The 15,694-nt window shown below is 40.6% G+C and overlaps 1 protein-coding gene across 1 annotated transcript in view; it reads left to right on the forward strand.

Annotated features, from left to right (window-relative positions):
* Nucleotides 1–15,694, forward strand: part of PHF20 (PHD finger protein 20) — a 147,862-nt gene that overhangs the window by 53,834 nt on the left and 78,334 nt on the right. The window contains exons 3-5 of the mRNA XM_059406916.1: nt 4,933–5,104; nt 6,740–6,824; nt 14,619–14,698. Coding sequence (XP_059262899.1) covers nt 4,933–5,104; nt 6,740–6,824; nt 14,619–14,698 — 337 coding nt within the window. The remainder of the gene's footprint in view (nt 1–4,932; nt 5,105–6,739; nt 6,825–14,618; nt 14,699–15,694) is intronic.

The raw sequence follows: 15,694 nt of genomic DNA on the forward strand, positions 1-15,694 counted from the left end.
CCCAAACCATGAAGCTGTTAGGTGAAAGTCTGCTCATTACCTACTTCTCAGAACTTTTAATTTATTAAGTATTTATTTTGGGGGGGACCTGGGTGGCTCAGTTAGTTGGATGCCTCACTCTTAATCTCAGCTCAGTTCTCAATCTCTGGATCAATCTCTGAGTTCAGGCCTTGCAGTGCTGGGCATGGAGCCCACTTTTTAAAAAAGTATTTATTTTTCCTTACACAAGCATTACGTGACTAAATCCTTGTAAAAATGGAAACTACAGGGGCACCTGGTGGTTCAGTCAGTTAAGTTTCAGAGTCTTGGTTTAGGCATAGGTCCTGATCTCCAGGTCATGGCATCTAGCTCTGAGTCTGGCTCCACACTCAGAGTGGAGTCTGCTTGTCCCTCTCCCTCTGCTCTTCCCCCTGCTTGCACTCTCTCTCTCTGTCTCAAAAAATAAATAAAATCTTAAAAAAAAAATTCAGACTAAGTCTCTTGGCCATGTCTAGTACCTTTTCCCTCCTTAGAGCTCTAACTTTAACTGATAACTTTAGTTATCAGTTTGGTATTTGGTATCTGTTCCTTTCTGGCTAACATTTCCATTAGAAATGTGACTCCCAGCTGCGATGCTAGTTTGGAAACTAGAATCTTTAGTGGCTGTTAGTTACTTTTGAAGTTGGAAATTATTTCTCCCTTTTTGTGTCTATACAGATTCCATTTATAATGCCTTTTTTGTAACTTGTGGTATCTTCTCCAGCACCCCTAAAGGTTGTCCAGATATTTAGGTTGCACCCAATGAAATTATTGTTTTTGTAGGTAAAAAGTAGTTATCAGCTGTTTTATGTGATTTCACCTAATAGTTTAAAAACTTAATTGCTTTATGTGTCTGATTCTCCTTAGGGGCAAAAGTCAGAACACATACTTTTTTTTTTTTTTTTTTAAAGATTTTACTTATTTGACAGAGAGAGAGAGATCACAAGTAGGCAGAGAGCCAGGCAAAGGGGGAGGGGGAAGCAGGCTCCTTGCTGAGCAGAGCCCAGTGTGATGCTACATCCCAGGACCCCGATATCATGACCCGAGCCAGAGGCAGAGGCTCAACCCCACTGAGTCACCCAGGCATCCCGGAACACATACGTTTTATAATCCCTTTCAAGACCTGGAATTGACTGGGCAGATCAAAGTCACTTAATATTCTGTTGACTGATAAAGCTGAGCTGTTTTCTAAGGCAACTAGCAATTTCGATCCACCAAGTCTTACCTCTTCACTGAAATGCAGTTGGGTTTCCCCATTCCCCATGAGTGACTTGCTTCAGGAAAGTAGGGAAAACTGCCTTCTCCTTAGGAAATCTTGCTTGCCCTGTGGTTACTGTTGACCTTCTGGAGAGATTTGTGTAGTGAAGTGTAGGATGTAGTGTAGTGTAGTGTAGGATGCCTGTGTCCAGTGAAGTTACTTGAGCAAGGAAGGGCTTTAGGCTAGCCAAGGACCTCGAGGTCCTTCTTCAGACTCCTGAGTATGTGCATTGGAATTGCTAGGCTAGGAATTTGGATTTGATTCCATGGATCTGGACTTACCAGATTTTTAGAAGGCACTGACCAGTGCAAATTCAAAATAATTTGGTGTTGGTCCTGAGGTTGCTGACTTTTAATTTTGCCAAATAAGTATATTCAAAATAAATATCTAATTATATGTTTTTTATAGTTAATACATGCTCATGGTACAGCATTCAAAACATACAAAAAGATATACATTGAATAAAATAAGTCTCATACTTCCTCTCCAGTTCCTTAACTATCCAGTTCCCCTCCCAAGAGGCAAACCGGGTTGCTTGATCATCCTTCCAGAGATAGCCCACGCATTTAAAAACAGGTACGGATGTATTGGCTCTCTCCTCTCCCCAAATAAATGGTAGTGTATTCAGTACCATTTTGCATCTTTAGTTGTTGGTTTTTTCCCCACTTTTCTTAGAGATCTTTTAAAATTGATACATAGAGAGCTGACTTAATTTTTTTATTGGCTCCATAATATTAGCAAGAATATTAAAAACAAAGTTACCACTGTTTTAATTTAGTAAGTATTTATACACCAAAAATTTAGAAAGAATGTGATTTAGTATAAAGACAAGTTCTGCAAATTAAATAAATGTATTTCTGTGAAAAATTAATTCCATGTGTTGGTCCAAAGACTTATGTTTCAAAACTGTTGCTAGATACAGTAAATCATTAAAGAAAGGGCTTTTGAATAGGAGTGTCTTAGGTCAGAGTTTGTTATTTTAGGGAGGCTCGCTAGTCTCTGGTAGACTGAACAAATGAGAGGGCAAGAGGTATATGTATGTATATATATATTTATTTATTTTTTAAATGATTTTATTGAGAGAGAGCACACAGGGAGGGATGTGAGGGAGGAGCAGAGAGAGAGGGAGAAGCAGACGCAGGGAGTCTGATGCAGGACTCAATTCCAGGACCCTAGGATCATGACCTGAGCTGAAGCTAGACGTTTAACCAATTGAGCCCAGGCCCTGTGCAAGAGGAATATAATTGAGATATCCATGTTCTTCCCCCCTCCTTTTTTATTTTTTTAAAGATTTTGTTTTTAAGTGATCTCTCCACTCAGTGTGGGTCTTGAACTCACAACCCCAGGATTAAGACTCTCATGAGCCACCAACTGAGCCAGCTAGGTGTCCCCCCTTCTCTCTGTTTTATAGAAAGGAATAGGCTTAGGGAATCCTTTTGTCTCCTACAGTTGTACTTCACAGTTCAGTAGATCATACAGTTAGCTGGCCTGCTGTCAGGATAGCTTATGTTTGTAGCAGCTATATGTCAGTTGTATTGAAGTAGGCACACTAGTTTCAAAGCTGTTTATTCCTTCCGTTAACATTTTTTGGGCACTTAATGTATGTAGAGTACCATTCGGAATTTTGAAAAGCATAACCTGTTAGTCCTGTTTGTGAAGTACTCACACAAAGTGATGGGGGCCTGAACTTGGAGAGTGACTCAAATTGGAATGGGTAGCTGGAGTCTAAGAGCTTTGGGGATTGAAGAATTGACAGGACATCTGACCTTTGGGAAGAATAGGGAAAGCAGAATTCATTTGCTCAACAGTTTTTGAATGCCCAGTATCTGCAAGCTTCTGTGATAGGTTAAGCGGTAAGCACACTACTTTAGAGATTACTAGTATAGGACTGAAGAGGACGTGGTGTACAGACACAAGGTAGCACATGTTTATTAGATTGGTGGGGTACTAAGTGATTGATATAAGAAGGGCCAGAAGTGGTAAAAATCCAGGTTGTGGGGCGAAAATCTAGGTAGAATCTGAACTTTCTCAACCTAGAATAGCAATCTGATTAATACAAGTGTATTTAAGAGAACAATTGCAAACAATATTTATTTTTCTTTATTATTAACCATTTATTTATTTTTGGAATGAGCAACAAAGTAATATGGTTGAAAAATAAAGAGCATTAAAAGGTATACTACAAAAAGTCTCCCTCCTGCTTTTGCTCCTCCCCTCCTCCATACTTAGTTCCCTCTTGAGTCAGTTAGGTTTTAATGCTTGAAACAGAAACCACCCTGGGTACTTTAACCACAAAAGAATTTAACACAAGAACATTGGGTATTTACAAAATTGTTGGAAGGGTTGGAGGAGTGGGACTCACAGTTGCTGCCCTTAAGTATCAATGTGAGGGACCCACCGCTGGAGCTGTGTCTTGGAGGTCAGGAGTTCACTACTGACAGTGCCCCTGCCACCCTCAACATTTGCCTGATACTTAGGAAGCCAGTAACTAGACATTAGATCCTTGCTTCTGCAGACCAGTAGATCAGTATCCCCAGGGGCTTGTTAAAAGCTCGAAGGCCACAGCTTCATCTGCTGAATCCGAATCTGCATTTTAATAAGATCCTCTGATGATTGACATTCTTATATGAAAGTTTGAGAGGCCCTGCACTGGAGCACTGGGTTTGGCCACTACAGTTGTCTCTAAACCCACAGGTCTTCAAGACCTTGATTGCCAGTTGTTACGGAGTCAGGGAAATACAGTCATTGGTTTTTCCAACTCTTAGTCTAGAAAGAGGGTGACCTGGCCATACTTCTACAAGTAACCATTGTTAGATTCTTGTGTAAGATATTTTTATGCATATTTACACATATATAAATATACCTTTCATCCTTTTTTTTTTTTTTTTTTTTTACAGATTTTATTTATTTATTTGACAGAGAGCACATGGGCAGGAGAGCAGCAGGCAGAGGGAGAAGCAGCCTCCCCACTGTGTAGGGAGCCTGCCATGGGTCTCCATCCCAGGACCCTGGGATCATTACCTGAGCCCAAGTCAGGCACTAATTGTCTGAGCCACCCAGGCTCCCCTCCTGTTTCATCTTTAAAAACATAAACAATAGCTTACCGTACACAATGTCTGTACCTTGCTATTTTCATAGTTCATATTGAGAGAGCATTCCACATCATGACATAGAACTGTTTGTGGTTTTTGTTTTGTGTTTTTTTAACAGCTGCATGGTATTCTTTATGGATTATATAATTCTTAAATTGAAGCTATCTCATACAGTCTGGGTTGCATGGTCATTCTAATTTATTGGCTTATGTAAAATATAATCTAGTTGTTAAATGTTTGCTTCCTGCCTTCCTTGTGCTCTGTCTTGTGTGTATGTATGTCATCTTGTTTAACTTGCATTGTAACCCAGTATGCTGGGTATCCTTCCTCTACTCTACATGATAGAACTCAGGCTCTGAAAAGTCAATTTAATAATTCATAAACTAAAGAATGTCCAGGTTGGGATTTGAACCCTAAGTCTGCTAGCCTCCATAATTACACATTCTTTAAATGATAGGCTTTATTTAGTACTTTGGTAAGCTAGTCCTTTGGGAAGAGGTCTGGAAGGGTACTGTTCTGGATATTTTGGGTGGGAGAGGCATTTAATTTTTTTTTCTGACTCAGGTATCCAGCTCACATAGAAGACATTGACTACGAAGAAGGAAAAGTACTCATCCATTTCAAGCGTTGGAACCATCGTTATGATGAGTGGTTCTGCTGGGACAGTCCTTATTTACGCCCTTTAGAGAAAATACAGCTAAGGAAAGAGGGCTTACATGAAGACGAAGGATCTTCCGTGAGTATCACATCTGTAAGGAGCTGGGTCAGCTGTTGGGTACTTTATGTTCCAGCTTTTGATATTCAGTGTGAAAGTCAGTAGCAGCTGGGGAACCAATCCTTATTTAGGCCTGTAGCTGCAACCCTGAGGTCTCTGTGGTGCCTGGGGCTCTTGAAGAATCTCATTTATCTTCTGTCTATATGATATGATTGATCTGAAAACTCATAAACTGATTTGGTTGTGAAGCACTGAGGAGGAATGGGTACCATATCTCTTTCTTTTACACCGCTGTATCCCTTTAGATCACTTATTATACTTATTTGTCTGACCATTTATTAAGTAATCATTCCATGTGGCGCCTCATATCAGGGTCTTTTATAAACTTTAAAAAATTTTTATTTATTATTTGAGCAAGAGCGAGATAGCAGGCACACGAGTTGGGGGTGGTAAGAGGGAGAACAAGAAGCAGACTCCCTGCTGAGCTGGGAGTCTGACGTGGGGTTGGATCCCAGGGACCTGAGGCCATGACTCTAGTTGAAGGTGGACACTTGACTGACGGAGACAACCTTTTTATAAATTCTTGAGGGGTGTCTGGCAGGCTTAGTTGGTGGAGCATGTGACTCTTGATCTTGGGGTTGTGAATTTGAGCCCCTCATTTGGTGTGGAATCCACCTTAAAAAAAAAAAAAAGCTTTTGCAAATTGTAGAATTGGACTGTATTCCTTTTTCTAAATTTCATTGCTATGCCTGGAGCTTTTACTAATTTCAGAATGAAAAACGAAGTATTAGTTTTGAGTTTTTTAAACCGGCATTGAGAAATCTGTAGAAATCCTGCTGGCTTTGAATCTGACTCACCCCCAGATTCTGTTTTTCATTTTAACCCTGGCCAGGAAGCTTAAACTCTTGCCGTCTATGTGTGTCCTTCCTCCCCCCATCCCCACCCCCATTTAGAATTGTTTACTTTTGGGTCTCCTGGGTGGTTCAGTTGGTTAAGTGTCTGCCTTGAGCTCAGGTCATGATTCTAGGGTTCTGGGATCGAGTCCCATGTTGGTCTCCCTGCTCAGTGGGGAGTCTGCTTCTCCCTCTTCTTCTGCCTCCCTTCCTGCTTGTGTGTTTTCTCTCTCTGTCAAATAAATAAATAAAAATCTTAAAAAAAAAAAAAAAAGACTTGTTTACTGTTGTCCAAGTTGATTATCCAATATTCATTCTACAAACAGTATCAGTGCAAACTGTGTGCTGGAAAAACAGTATGAAAAGTGAATGGGTGCTTCCTTTGGCAAAAGTCCCTTTAAAAATGTGGGTGGTGTTAGGTGGCATGAATGCCGATTCCCTCAAGCTGTGGTATGTTCCTTCCTTCCAACTTGTATACTGGGTAGTGTGCGTGTCATGCTCCTGGGCTCAGGCACAGGGTAGGGACTTATCATCGGTGTTCTGCTGTGTCTGCCCAGACTTCCTAGGATAGGAAGAGTCTTATGTTCAGCCCTTTTGGTCTGACTCCAGTGTTGAACAGCAGAAACATCTTCCTCCATCCCAGCAGCCTCACCCCTTCCTACTCTTGTCAATCAGCTTCTCTCAACAAAATCTGGTACTCTGTCATGTCTGATGAAATTGGATTGGTAACAGGTCATTTTTGTTTTGTTTTACTGCTTTTTAGGAATTTCAAATAAATGAGCAGGTCCTTGCTTGCTGGTCCGATTGTCGTTTTTACCCAGCCAAAGTCACTGCTGTTAACAAGGATGGTAAGGCACTTGAGTTATAATTTTTTTAAATTTGTGAATTGGGGGTAGTTTGTAATATTAGAGTCTGATAGTGTATTTTCAGAATGTATTTATTGCCTAGGAATCCTCTCTCTTCGTTAGTCACTATGTCAGGAATTAGGAGGAAATTATAAATGGAGACAAAGCTGGTTTAAAAAGAGGAATTTGATTCATTACCTCCTAAATTTTAATAATAGTTTTTCGTAAAATAGTTATGGTTCATCTGTCACTCTGCTGTTAAGCGAGCTGGTTTTTGTCTGGGAGTTCCTAATATGATGGATGAAATAAGCCTTAATATTCCTTTTAATTATTTGTGAATAGCCTAGAAATGAAATCAACATTAATGAACATTTCTCAAAAATATGCTTTGTGAGGGGTGTCTGGCTGGCTCAGTTAGTAGAGCCTGTGACTGTTGATCTCGGCATCACACTGGGTGTGGAGCCTACTTTTAAAAAAATGCTTTGTCGATGCAGCATGATTGAGGGTGGTCTGTAATATCAACGCTGCTAGTTGAAATTGGGGTCCTGGGATTTAGAGCACTGAATTGGGATGCCTTTGCCTGTTTAGAATCTGTGAGGAATCAAGACTGGCAGTATGACCCAAAGAGGCTCATTTTGCTAGTACAAAGCAAAAAGGAATGTTAAGAAGATAATATGCGTGGTCAGCGTCCTGACACTCAGAGTAGACTCTGGGTCCAAGCGATGCCTTTTTTTGGTGGGGGTAGTGGAGGTGGGGGTGCATTTTCTGTCAGGTTGTTTGTGGTATGTCCATGATCTCTTCGGTGAATGTTTAGGGCAGTCAGGCATTTTAGTACCACTGCTGGTGGTGACTCTAAGACCAGATTGCTCTTCATTCAGTGAAGTTATTAAGTATTCATTGAGCCCTCTGCTAGATGCTGGACCTGACCAAGCTTTGTCTGAGAATGGGTTGAAATGGTAAAAAATGAACACAGATTTGCATATGGCAGAACTTTCTGTTTCTCTTTGGCTACATTCACCCCACCTCCACCCCTTAGCTATTATTGCCAGTGTGAGTTAACTCCGCTAAGCTTTGGGTTATCCTGAAAGCACAATCCTCTTGCCTCAGGCTTCCAAAGCAAGGTTGTAATTTTTAAAGATGTCTACAGTTAGTGATACTCCAGCTCATGGTTGATGAAGTCTTTTTGGATAGTCCTTATTTCCCTGAATTTCTTTTATAATCTTGTGTTCAGAAGATTATCATGTGTATCACTTTAGCCTAAAGATGTATTCTAGAGGAAAGTTTACATGTTATTAAGCTGCCTTTTAGGAAATGACTTTGTTTATTTTTTAGAGCCTTCTTTTCAAGATTAACAATGTTTTCTCCTCTTACTGGATTTAAATCATATATGAAATATAGATGTTCATATATACATAGATGTGTTCCTACAAGTCTGTTAGGTTGGTTTATGCTGATCAGTCATCGTCTCCTCCTGAATAATATCCATTGGAGGGATGCTCCCTTGGGGAAGTGGCTGTCCCTTACATAAAATAAAAGTTGTGAGTAGTAACATAGTAATTTTATAGATAACGGAGGTTGTAGAAAGGAAGCAACATTTCTCTTTTGATCCAGTGATGTCCCAGAGTTATATGGATGATAGAAAGGCCAAGGGAGTTGGATGAGGAAGTGGCAAAGGAGAAAAGGCAAATTGTGGAAGAAGGGTTTGGGGAGCTCTGGGAGCAGTCTTGGAGAGGGGTAGGGTGGTGTCTTGGTGGAGGCAGTAGAGGCTTAGGAACCTACTGTTCGCATCTAATATCTGCAGAGACCAGAGCTGGGCATCATGGATTTAAAGGGAAACAAACAAAAACTAGTTCAAAGCAGTGTGAAGTAGTTGCTGTAGAGCCACCAGGAGGAGGCAGTACAGGAACAGAATGGTGCAGATAAATCTAAAGGAACAGGGACCCCTGTCTGCAGTTACTGGTTTTTGTTTGTTTGTTATGTGGATGGGTCTGGATTTTTTGAAAAAATCATTTAAGGATTAAAAGTCGTTGGGCAAATTATTGGCCATAGTTAAGATTTTTAAATGTCTTTTAAACTGGGACAACCAGAGCTTTGGAAGTTGTAAAAAATATTTTCAGTTTATTTCCTCCATGAGCTAAAATTCAGGTAATGATTGCCCCTAAAATGGCCATTTGTCACCCTAATAATATTGGTTCTGTAAACTCTGAATTCGGTCCAACGAATTTTAGTTTATTGAAGGACTTTGAATATAAGTGGAGATTTCTGCCAGAAGACCAGTTTTCCCCAGAGTTCTTGAGTCTGAAGTCCTCACTGGTCTTGAGACTAATTGGAAGGGAAAGGAGAGGAAGGGCGTGGGGGAGGGGAAGTCCTGAAAGTTAGTGGAATTTGCTGGGTGGTATTATTGCCACATAGAAGCAATGTGAAGGAAAGCTAGCATTTGTGAGAGCTCGGCTTTGTGCCTGGTTTTGAGACGAGATAATGACTCTTAGGTGCTGCTTTTCTGTTAGATGTTATCCATGGGACCTGGTGGTAGTTTCTAGTTCAGTATGATTCTAGTAGTTGCAGGATGGGGAGAGAGAGTGCTGGACTATCCTTCCCACTTTTTCCCTGGTATTTTCTGCTCTGCCTCAGTTTCATCTGCAGCAGAGACCACCTCAGCACTGTGAGAAGTTCTGCTGGCAAGATGCCCCCTTTATTTCCCATAAAAGTCATTCTTGGTGCTGCTAGGAGTAGTCGGGCATATAGTGAAGTCATACCCTACAGATTAATCTTTGGAAGGTTTGGCCTCATTTTCTTTCCACTCTTAACCTCCTTGGTGGTTTTCCTGAGGCTGAGCTTTAAGGCTGCTGGCGTTGGGAGTCTGGCATGATTGAAACACAACTAAATGGCAACTTTAGAGTTTCTTAAGGGAGTAATTAAGCACATGGAAACTAGGGAGCGCGGTGCAATGTTATATAGCTCTTTTCACCTGGAATAATTCTTTGGCAGTGGCAACTAAAGCATCATTTCATGGGAAGGCAGCCACACGTGGTTAGCCTTGTTAGCCCCTCTATCTGCTGGAGTAAAGGATGGGATTCTGCTTCCATGGAATCTTTGTTCGGAAGCCATCTCTGGTGAGTTGACCTCAGCTCTTAGCTGGGGCTGCTCAGCTCCCCTTTGTTACACTGGGGATGGCAGAAGCCACTTGTGTGTCAGGGCTTTGTGTCCCCAGTCCTGGACCTTGCTGCTCTGCAAGGCATTCTCTTGGGGAAACCGAAAGTGGGTTTGCATTTTCAACAAAATGAGGAATTGTACCTTCCTGTTGATCTGTGGTTCTTTAACTCGAGCAAACAGGCAAATCAGGTCCCTCTTCATTTAAATTATTCATATTCTTAGGTCACGTGTCTTGTTCCCTCAGTTCAATTTTCGGCCCAGTGCCTGAAGTCTGCATTTGTAACAGGAGATTCTATGGAAATGGTCTTATTTCTAGAGTCTCTTGTTGAAGCAGTTACTATTTTTTGTCTTCTTCATGCTGTAACTGATCCTGCAGTTGAAATGTGGGGACGTTAGGACTGTGAACAGCTTTGCACAGAGATAAAAGGAAGATTCAGGCCTACACACGCAGATGCTAGTGTGGCTCTTACCTTCTTTGTGGGGAAGGGGTTGGTGCTTCCCTTTTAAAGTAATTGGTGGATGGTAATAATTGGAACCACTTATTGATCCCTTGCTCTGTAACAGTTCCTTTGCTAAGCAATTTCCATATCTGATCTCATTTAGTATTCACACAGACATGGGAAGGTTGTTGCTATCAACCCCGTCATTTTACAGATGAGGAATTAAGTTCACAGAAGTTGCTTGAGGTTACAGAGCCTGTACAGGGATGGTAGAGCTGTGAACTGAATGCAGGTCTTTGGGGCTCCAAAATTCCTGAACTGTCTTTCCTACGGTTCCAGGCTGCCACTCTAGGGCAGAGTTTTCCTAAAATGGCAGGAGTTGTCAGCAGCAGGTGTGCACTGGGTGTGTGCACCCAGTCCCTGCTCAGTGATTCCTGGCAGCTTGCCACCTGTTCTCTGGACTTATTTGAGCAGTTAGAACTCGAAGAAGGAATTAGAATAGATGAGCATTGGGGCGCCTGGGTGGCTCAGTGGGTTAAAGCCTCTGCCTTAGGCTCAGGTCATGATCCCAGGGTCCTGGGATAGAGCCCTACATTAGACTCTCTGCTCAGTGGGAGCCTACTTCGTCCTCTCTCTCTGCCTGCCTCTCTGGCTACTTGTGATCTCTGTCAAATAAATAAATAAAGTCTTAAAAAAAGAAAAAGAATAGATGAACATTTTTAGAAGTTGCTGGCTGCAGAACTTAAGCACATTAGTAAAATTGCTAAGAAGAAAAGATGGGGGAGGGGAAGGTATACCTGCAAACACGTGCATATTCTTCTGAATGCCCCATGAGGCATATGTACAGGAACCTCAAGACTTTGAGAATCCGTGTTTGAAAACTGAGTCTCCTATTCATGGCATTCTGGAGTTCTTTGACTCTTGGAGGTGAGTGGGATAGAGAAAGCTTCCTTGAGTCACAGTTATGGTAGATTTCAAGAACAACAGATAACTGTCCAGAGTCACCCGTGCTTCCCTATTTCCTTGGTCCTACAGATCAGCTTGCTGTGCATCTCTAGTCTTTTGTTTTGTGGTTTTTTTTTTTTTTCCCCTCATATCCCTTCTGCACCTACTGACTGCTATAAGGTTGTCTGATATGCTGAGTTCATAACTGTTCCTAAGGGGGCAAGACCAGGAAGCTTTGTTTCACCTGGCTTTGTAAGGACAGGGGCTTCTTAAGGGAGCCTGAAGGCAGGGGGCTTTTGTGTTAAGGATGCATTTATTTTTCTGTCATTTACATGTTAATTTTTAGATGTTGTCTGTGGCTGTGGGAGAGCTCTGTTGTCAGCTACCCACAGGAATCCACAAGAAGGCATTTATTTTTTATTTTTATTTAAAAGATTTTATGTATTTATTTGAGACACACAGACACACAGACAGACACACACACACACACACACACGTATGAGCTGTTGGAGGGGCAGAGGGAGAAGAAGCAGCAGATTCCAGGATCATGACCTGAGCCTAAGGCAAACTCTTAAGCAGCTGAGCCACTCAGGCACCCCAGGAAGATGTTCTTTTAGTTGTATAGGAACCATTAAAATAGATTTGGGGCCTCTTTCCAGAAGTGGGCCTGGGCTACCATTGCCCATGGAATGTGGTATTTTTTTCCTTCTGATTTATGGAGCCCAAGTTAGACTGTGTATATGATCAAGGGAGAATGTTTTGATCCCATATGGTTCTTTGGAAGTAAAAGGGGTCAGGGGCAGCATATTACTATCTAAGGACAGTGATTCCTGAGTACCCTTGCTTATAGTGTGGGTCATTTCAGAATGGCCATTGATGCTCTGGTTCTGTGGTTTGGACTTTAGGCTGAGGGACTTGAGGAATAGGCAGTTTGGGGTGGTGGAAGAAGAATTGATTAGAGGTCAGCAGAGAGGCTTAGGTTCTTCTCCCAGCTCTGCTTAGCTCTGTTTTAGCTCTTATTGAAACTCAAGGCACACCCCTTCATTTAAGGGCTCCATTTTGAGCCTGCCATCAAGAGTAAGCTTTAAAATTGGCCTCAGATAACTAAAAATGTACTTCTGGATGTCTGAAATGTCTGTAAAAATAGATAGTTTTCATTTTGATGTAATTGATCAAAATGATCAATTTTCTTGGTCAAATTGTTGAAGAGGTATAGGCTTTTGGGTGTCTTGTTGGTACACTTGATAATTAAGATTTCATGAGAGTTGGGTTCTTAATGCCCCCATCCCCAGGCTGGCCAGAACCATGTCATGGTTGCTTGGGAAGGGTATGTTTAGAGTTCCATACCATTGCTTATCATTGCTTCTTTGCTTGTCAAATAGAGGCAGGAAGACAGGATCCCAGGCCTTAGTCATTGCTGAGCTGCTTTATGTAGAATCATTTATCATAGTCTGATGTCTTATTGCTTGTTTTAACCAACCAAGCATAACTATATATCCTTGTATCTAGTTTGCTAGTCACTTTGTTCTGTGTTGGTGACACTTGTGACAGATAATCAACTTTATTTTGTAATTACCAAGAGTAAAGTTCAGTACGTAATTACTAATTATCTGTGACAATACACCATGATTACCTGAAACACTTGTTAAAACACGCATTTATTTTTGTGCTGCACTCTTTGAGTTTTTGATTCATTATTTTGGGGGTGGTGCTGGTAACTTACATTTCTAAAAGTTCCCAGGAGTTGTTGACGCTGCTGGTCTGAGCACGATACTTCAAGAAGCCCTGGTTTACAGTGAACCAGATGCTGTGTGAGAGGGAAATTGATGTGAGCTGTGGTCCCTGGCCTTGGAGAGCCTGACTTTGATTTGGGGTTTGCCTTCTATATGAAAGTAGACCTGCAGGCAAGGTGCCAAAGTGAGTCTTTGAGAAGTTCAGAGCAGGAAAAAATCTTTCTAGCTAAGAAGTTGGGAAGCTTTTACAGAACTCTTGTGGTCATCTGAGCTGAGTGCTTAAGGGTCAATGAGTAGCACATTCTAGGCAGGAAAATAATAAAGATGTGGAGGTGGAAATGGCACAAGGCAGTTTCATTGGGTGGCAAGTAGCTCATCACTTTGAGTTGGTGAGTATTTTATGTTGGTAATGAGAAACAGGGTTTGGAAAATAATTGGGCTAAGATTGCATTGTACCTTGAACACTACAGTGATGTTTTCATTAGAGGTGGCTAGCCATTGACAGGGCCCTTTTTCGGATTGGAGGAGAAGTGGGATGGAGAGGGATGGGGAGGGTTGGGGAGGGGAGAGGATGGATAAGAAGGAGGTAGCTAGCTAGAAGGTCTTAGGCTTCCTTGTTGCATTCTTTTACTTCCAGGGATTTTTTTTTCTTCTCTGTTTGATGGGAAATTGATCCTGAAAACTGACCATGTTTACCAGTAATAAATCATTACGTGGTTACCAGTAGTTCACTGGTAGTCTTGACAAGATTAACTGTGATTTTTTTTTTTTTAATCCCTGGGACCAAAAAAAATTAAAAAAGAATAAAAAGTGGGGTGGGGGGAGAGGTGGGTTCTAAGATGCATAATTTTGAGAGAGTTGGTTTAAGTGCAACTAGTGAGAACTTATGTACTGTAGTTGGTTGCCTTATCTGGGAATAAGATTATTTGGATTTTCAGCTTCAGTCTTACTGCAGAGTGATTTTTGTTAGATTTCTTTGCCTATTGGAATAAAACTGATAATGTAGCAGGTACCATATAGCATTTTGGCGAAGTCTGTTCAGATGTTGTAACACGAAGGTTATTCATATGTGTTATGAGATTAATGTGACCTCTGAAAACATGATACCTTTAGTAAGTAGTTGTGTTTCTTTTAAAGTTTTAAAGATATTATCACTCTTAAGCTCAGAAAATAAAGATTGATAAAAATTAATAACTCACCAAGGAATAAATAAAACTGCATTTTCCTTGTGTTCTTAATTGTTTTACTCCTCTTTTTTCTTGGTCTAAATTCAATGCAATTCTTTTTTTCCATCAAAAAGCAGATGGATTTTGATCTGTGTAGATAAAGAGAAAACTTACTATGTAATCTTGACTAAGAAATGAAGGCTATCATCTTGAACATAAATAAGACTGTGTGTGTTTCTTAATATTTTAGTTCTCATACATTTATTATTGTGGTTGGAACTCCCTTGTGTTTATGCTTTGAAAAGTTTTGTTGCTTTCATGAAACTGTAAGTTAAATCATAATATCTTCTTGAATTTTAGGTACTTACACTGTGAAATTTTATGATGGAGTAGTTCAGACTGTCAAACATATTCATGTCAAAGCTTTTTCCAAAGATCAGGTGAGAAATGTGGTTTTGTGCTTTGTAGTATGAATAATGCTAACGTTGTAGTTCTGTTTCTCAAATAAAGATGTTTATAGTGACAAAATCTTTATTTCCTTCACCTGACACAATTTCACTAGAAAGCAATACACAAGTTTTCAGAAATTATTAATATTTATCTCTCCCTGCCATTTCCTGTTAATCTGTTTTCCTCATCTTTTCTCAAAACTGTATGGTTAATATTCCTTTTTTTCTCTCTCCCTGTGCCCTGTACCCAGAGGTATTATTCATCATAGGGAACTTGCTAATGCTTGAGGAAACCTAGACTGTATTTTCTTCTCATCTAACTTTGTCCTTCAGCTCAGGACCATGACTTGGTGGTTTCAGAACTATAGTTTGGTATAAATTTGGCAATCACTCATGCTAGATATGCCTGGTTTGAAAATTTTGTTTCCTGTTGTTCCAGTCACCACGCATGTGTTTGCTTGACCATGAAACAGGAGTTTTGATCCTGGAATATGGGCCATCTAGAAGATGTTGCCCACTCTTTTCATACTTTTTTCCCCTTTGGTCTTTTTTATGTTCACGCCTTCATAGTTGGGAAGGCAGGGTCAAAATTTGGATACTGATGTTTTAAAACTTCTGATTGTTACTACTTGTTCCTTTTGGGTAGTTGTTGATGTGATAGTATTTGGTGATGCTGGAACCTGTTGTGTCTTGTCTTATGATCAAATGCCTCTACTTATCACAAATTAGAGTAAATTCTTCTGTATTTATATTTAGCAATTTCAGAGGCTTATGTTTCATGATATCTTTAAAGGTAGCCTTAAGAGTGTTTTTGCCGTTTGCTGGTTTTCCTTTAAAGAAAACTGAAACAGTTATAAAGCCTTAGCCCTGAAGTTGTTTTCTCTGTAATCATTTGTCCTTCAGGCATCTAATGAGCTGCTATACAGTACTCTAAAATGTTATTTTGTAGAGCCTGTGTCTCTGGATCACAGGGTTGTGAGTTTGAGC

The sequence above is a fragment of the Mustela nigripes genome, chromosome 7 (assembly GCF_022355385.1).
Source record: "Mustela nigripes isolate SB6536 chromosome 7, MUSNIG.SB6536, whole genome shotgun sequence".
Classification (NCBI taxonomy): domain Eukaryota; kingdom Metazoa; phylum Chordata; class Mammalia; order Carnivora; family Mustelidae; genus Mustela; species Mustela nigripes.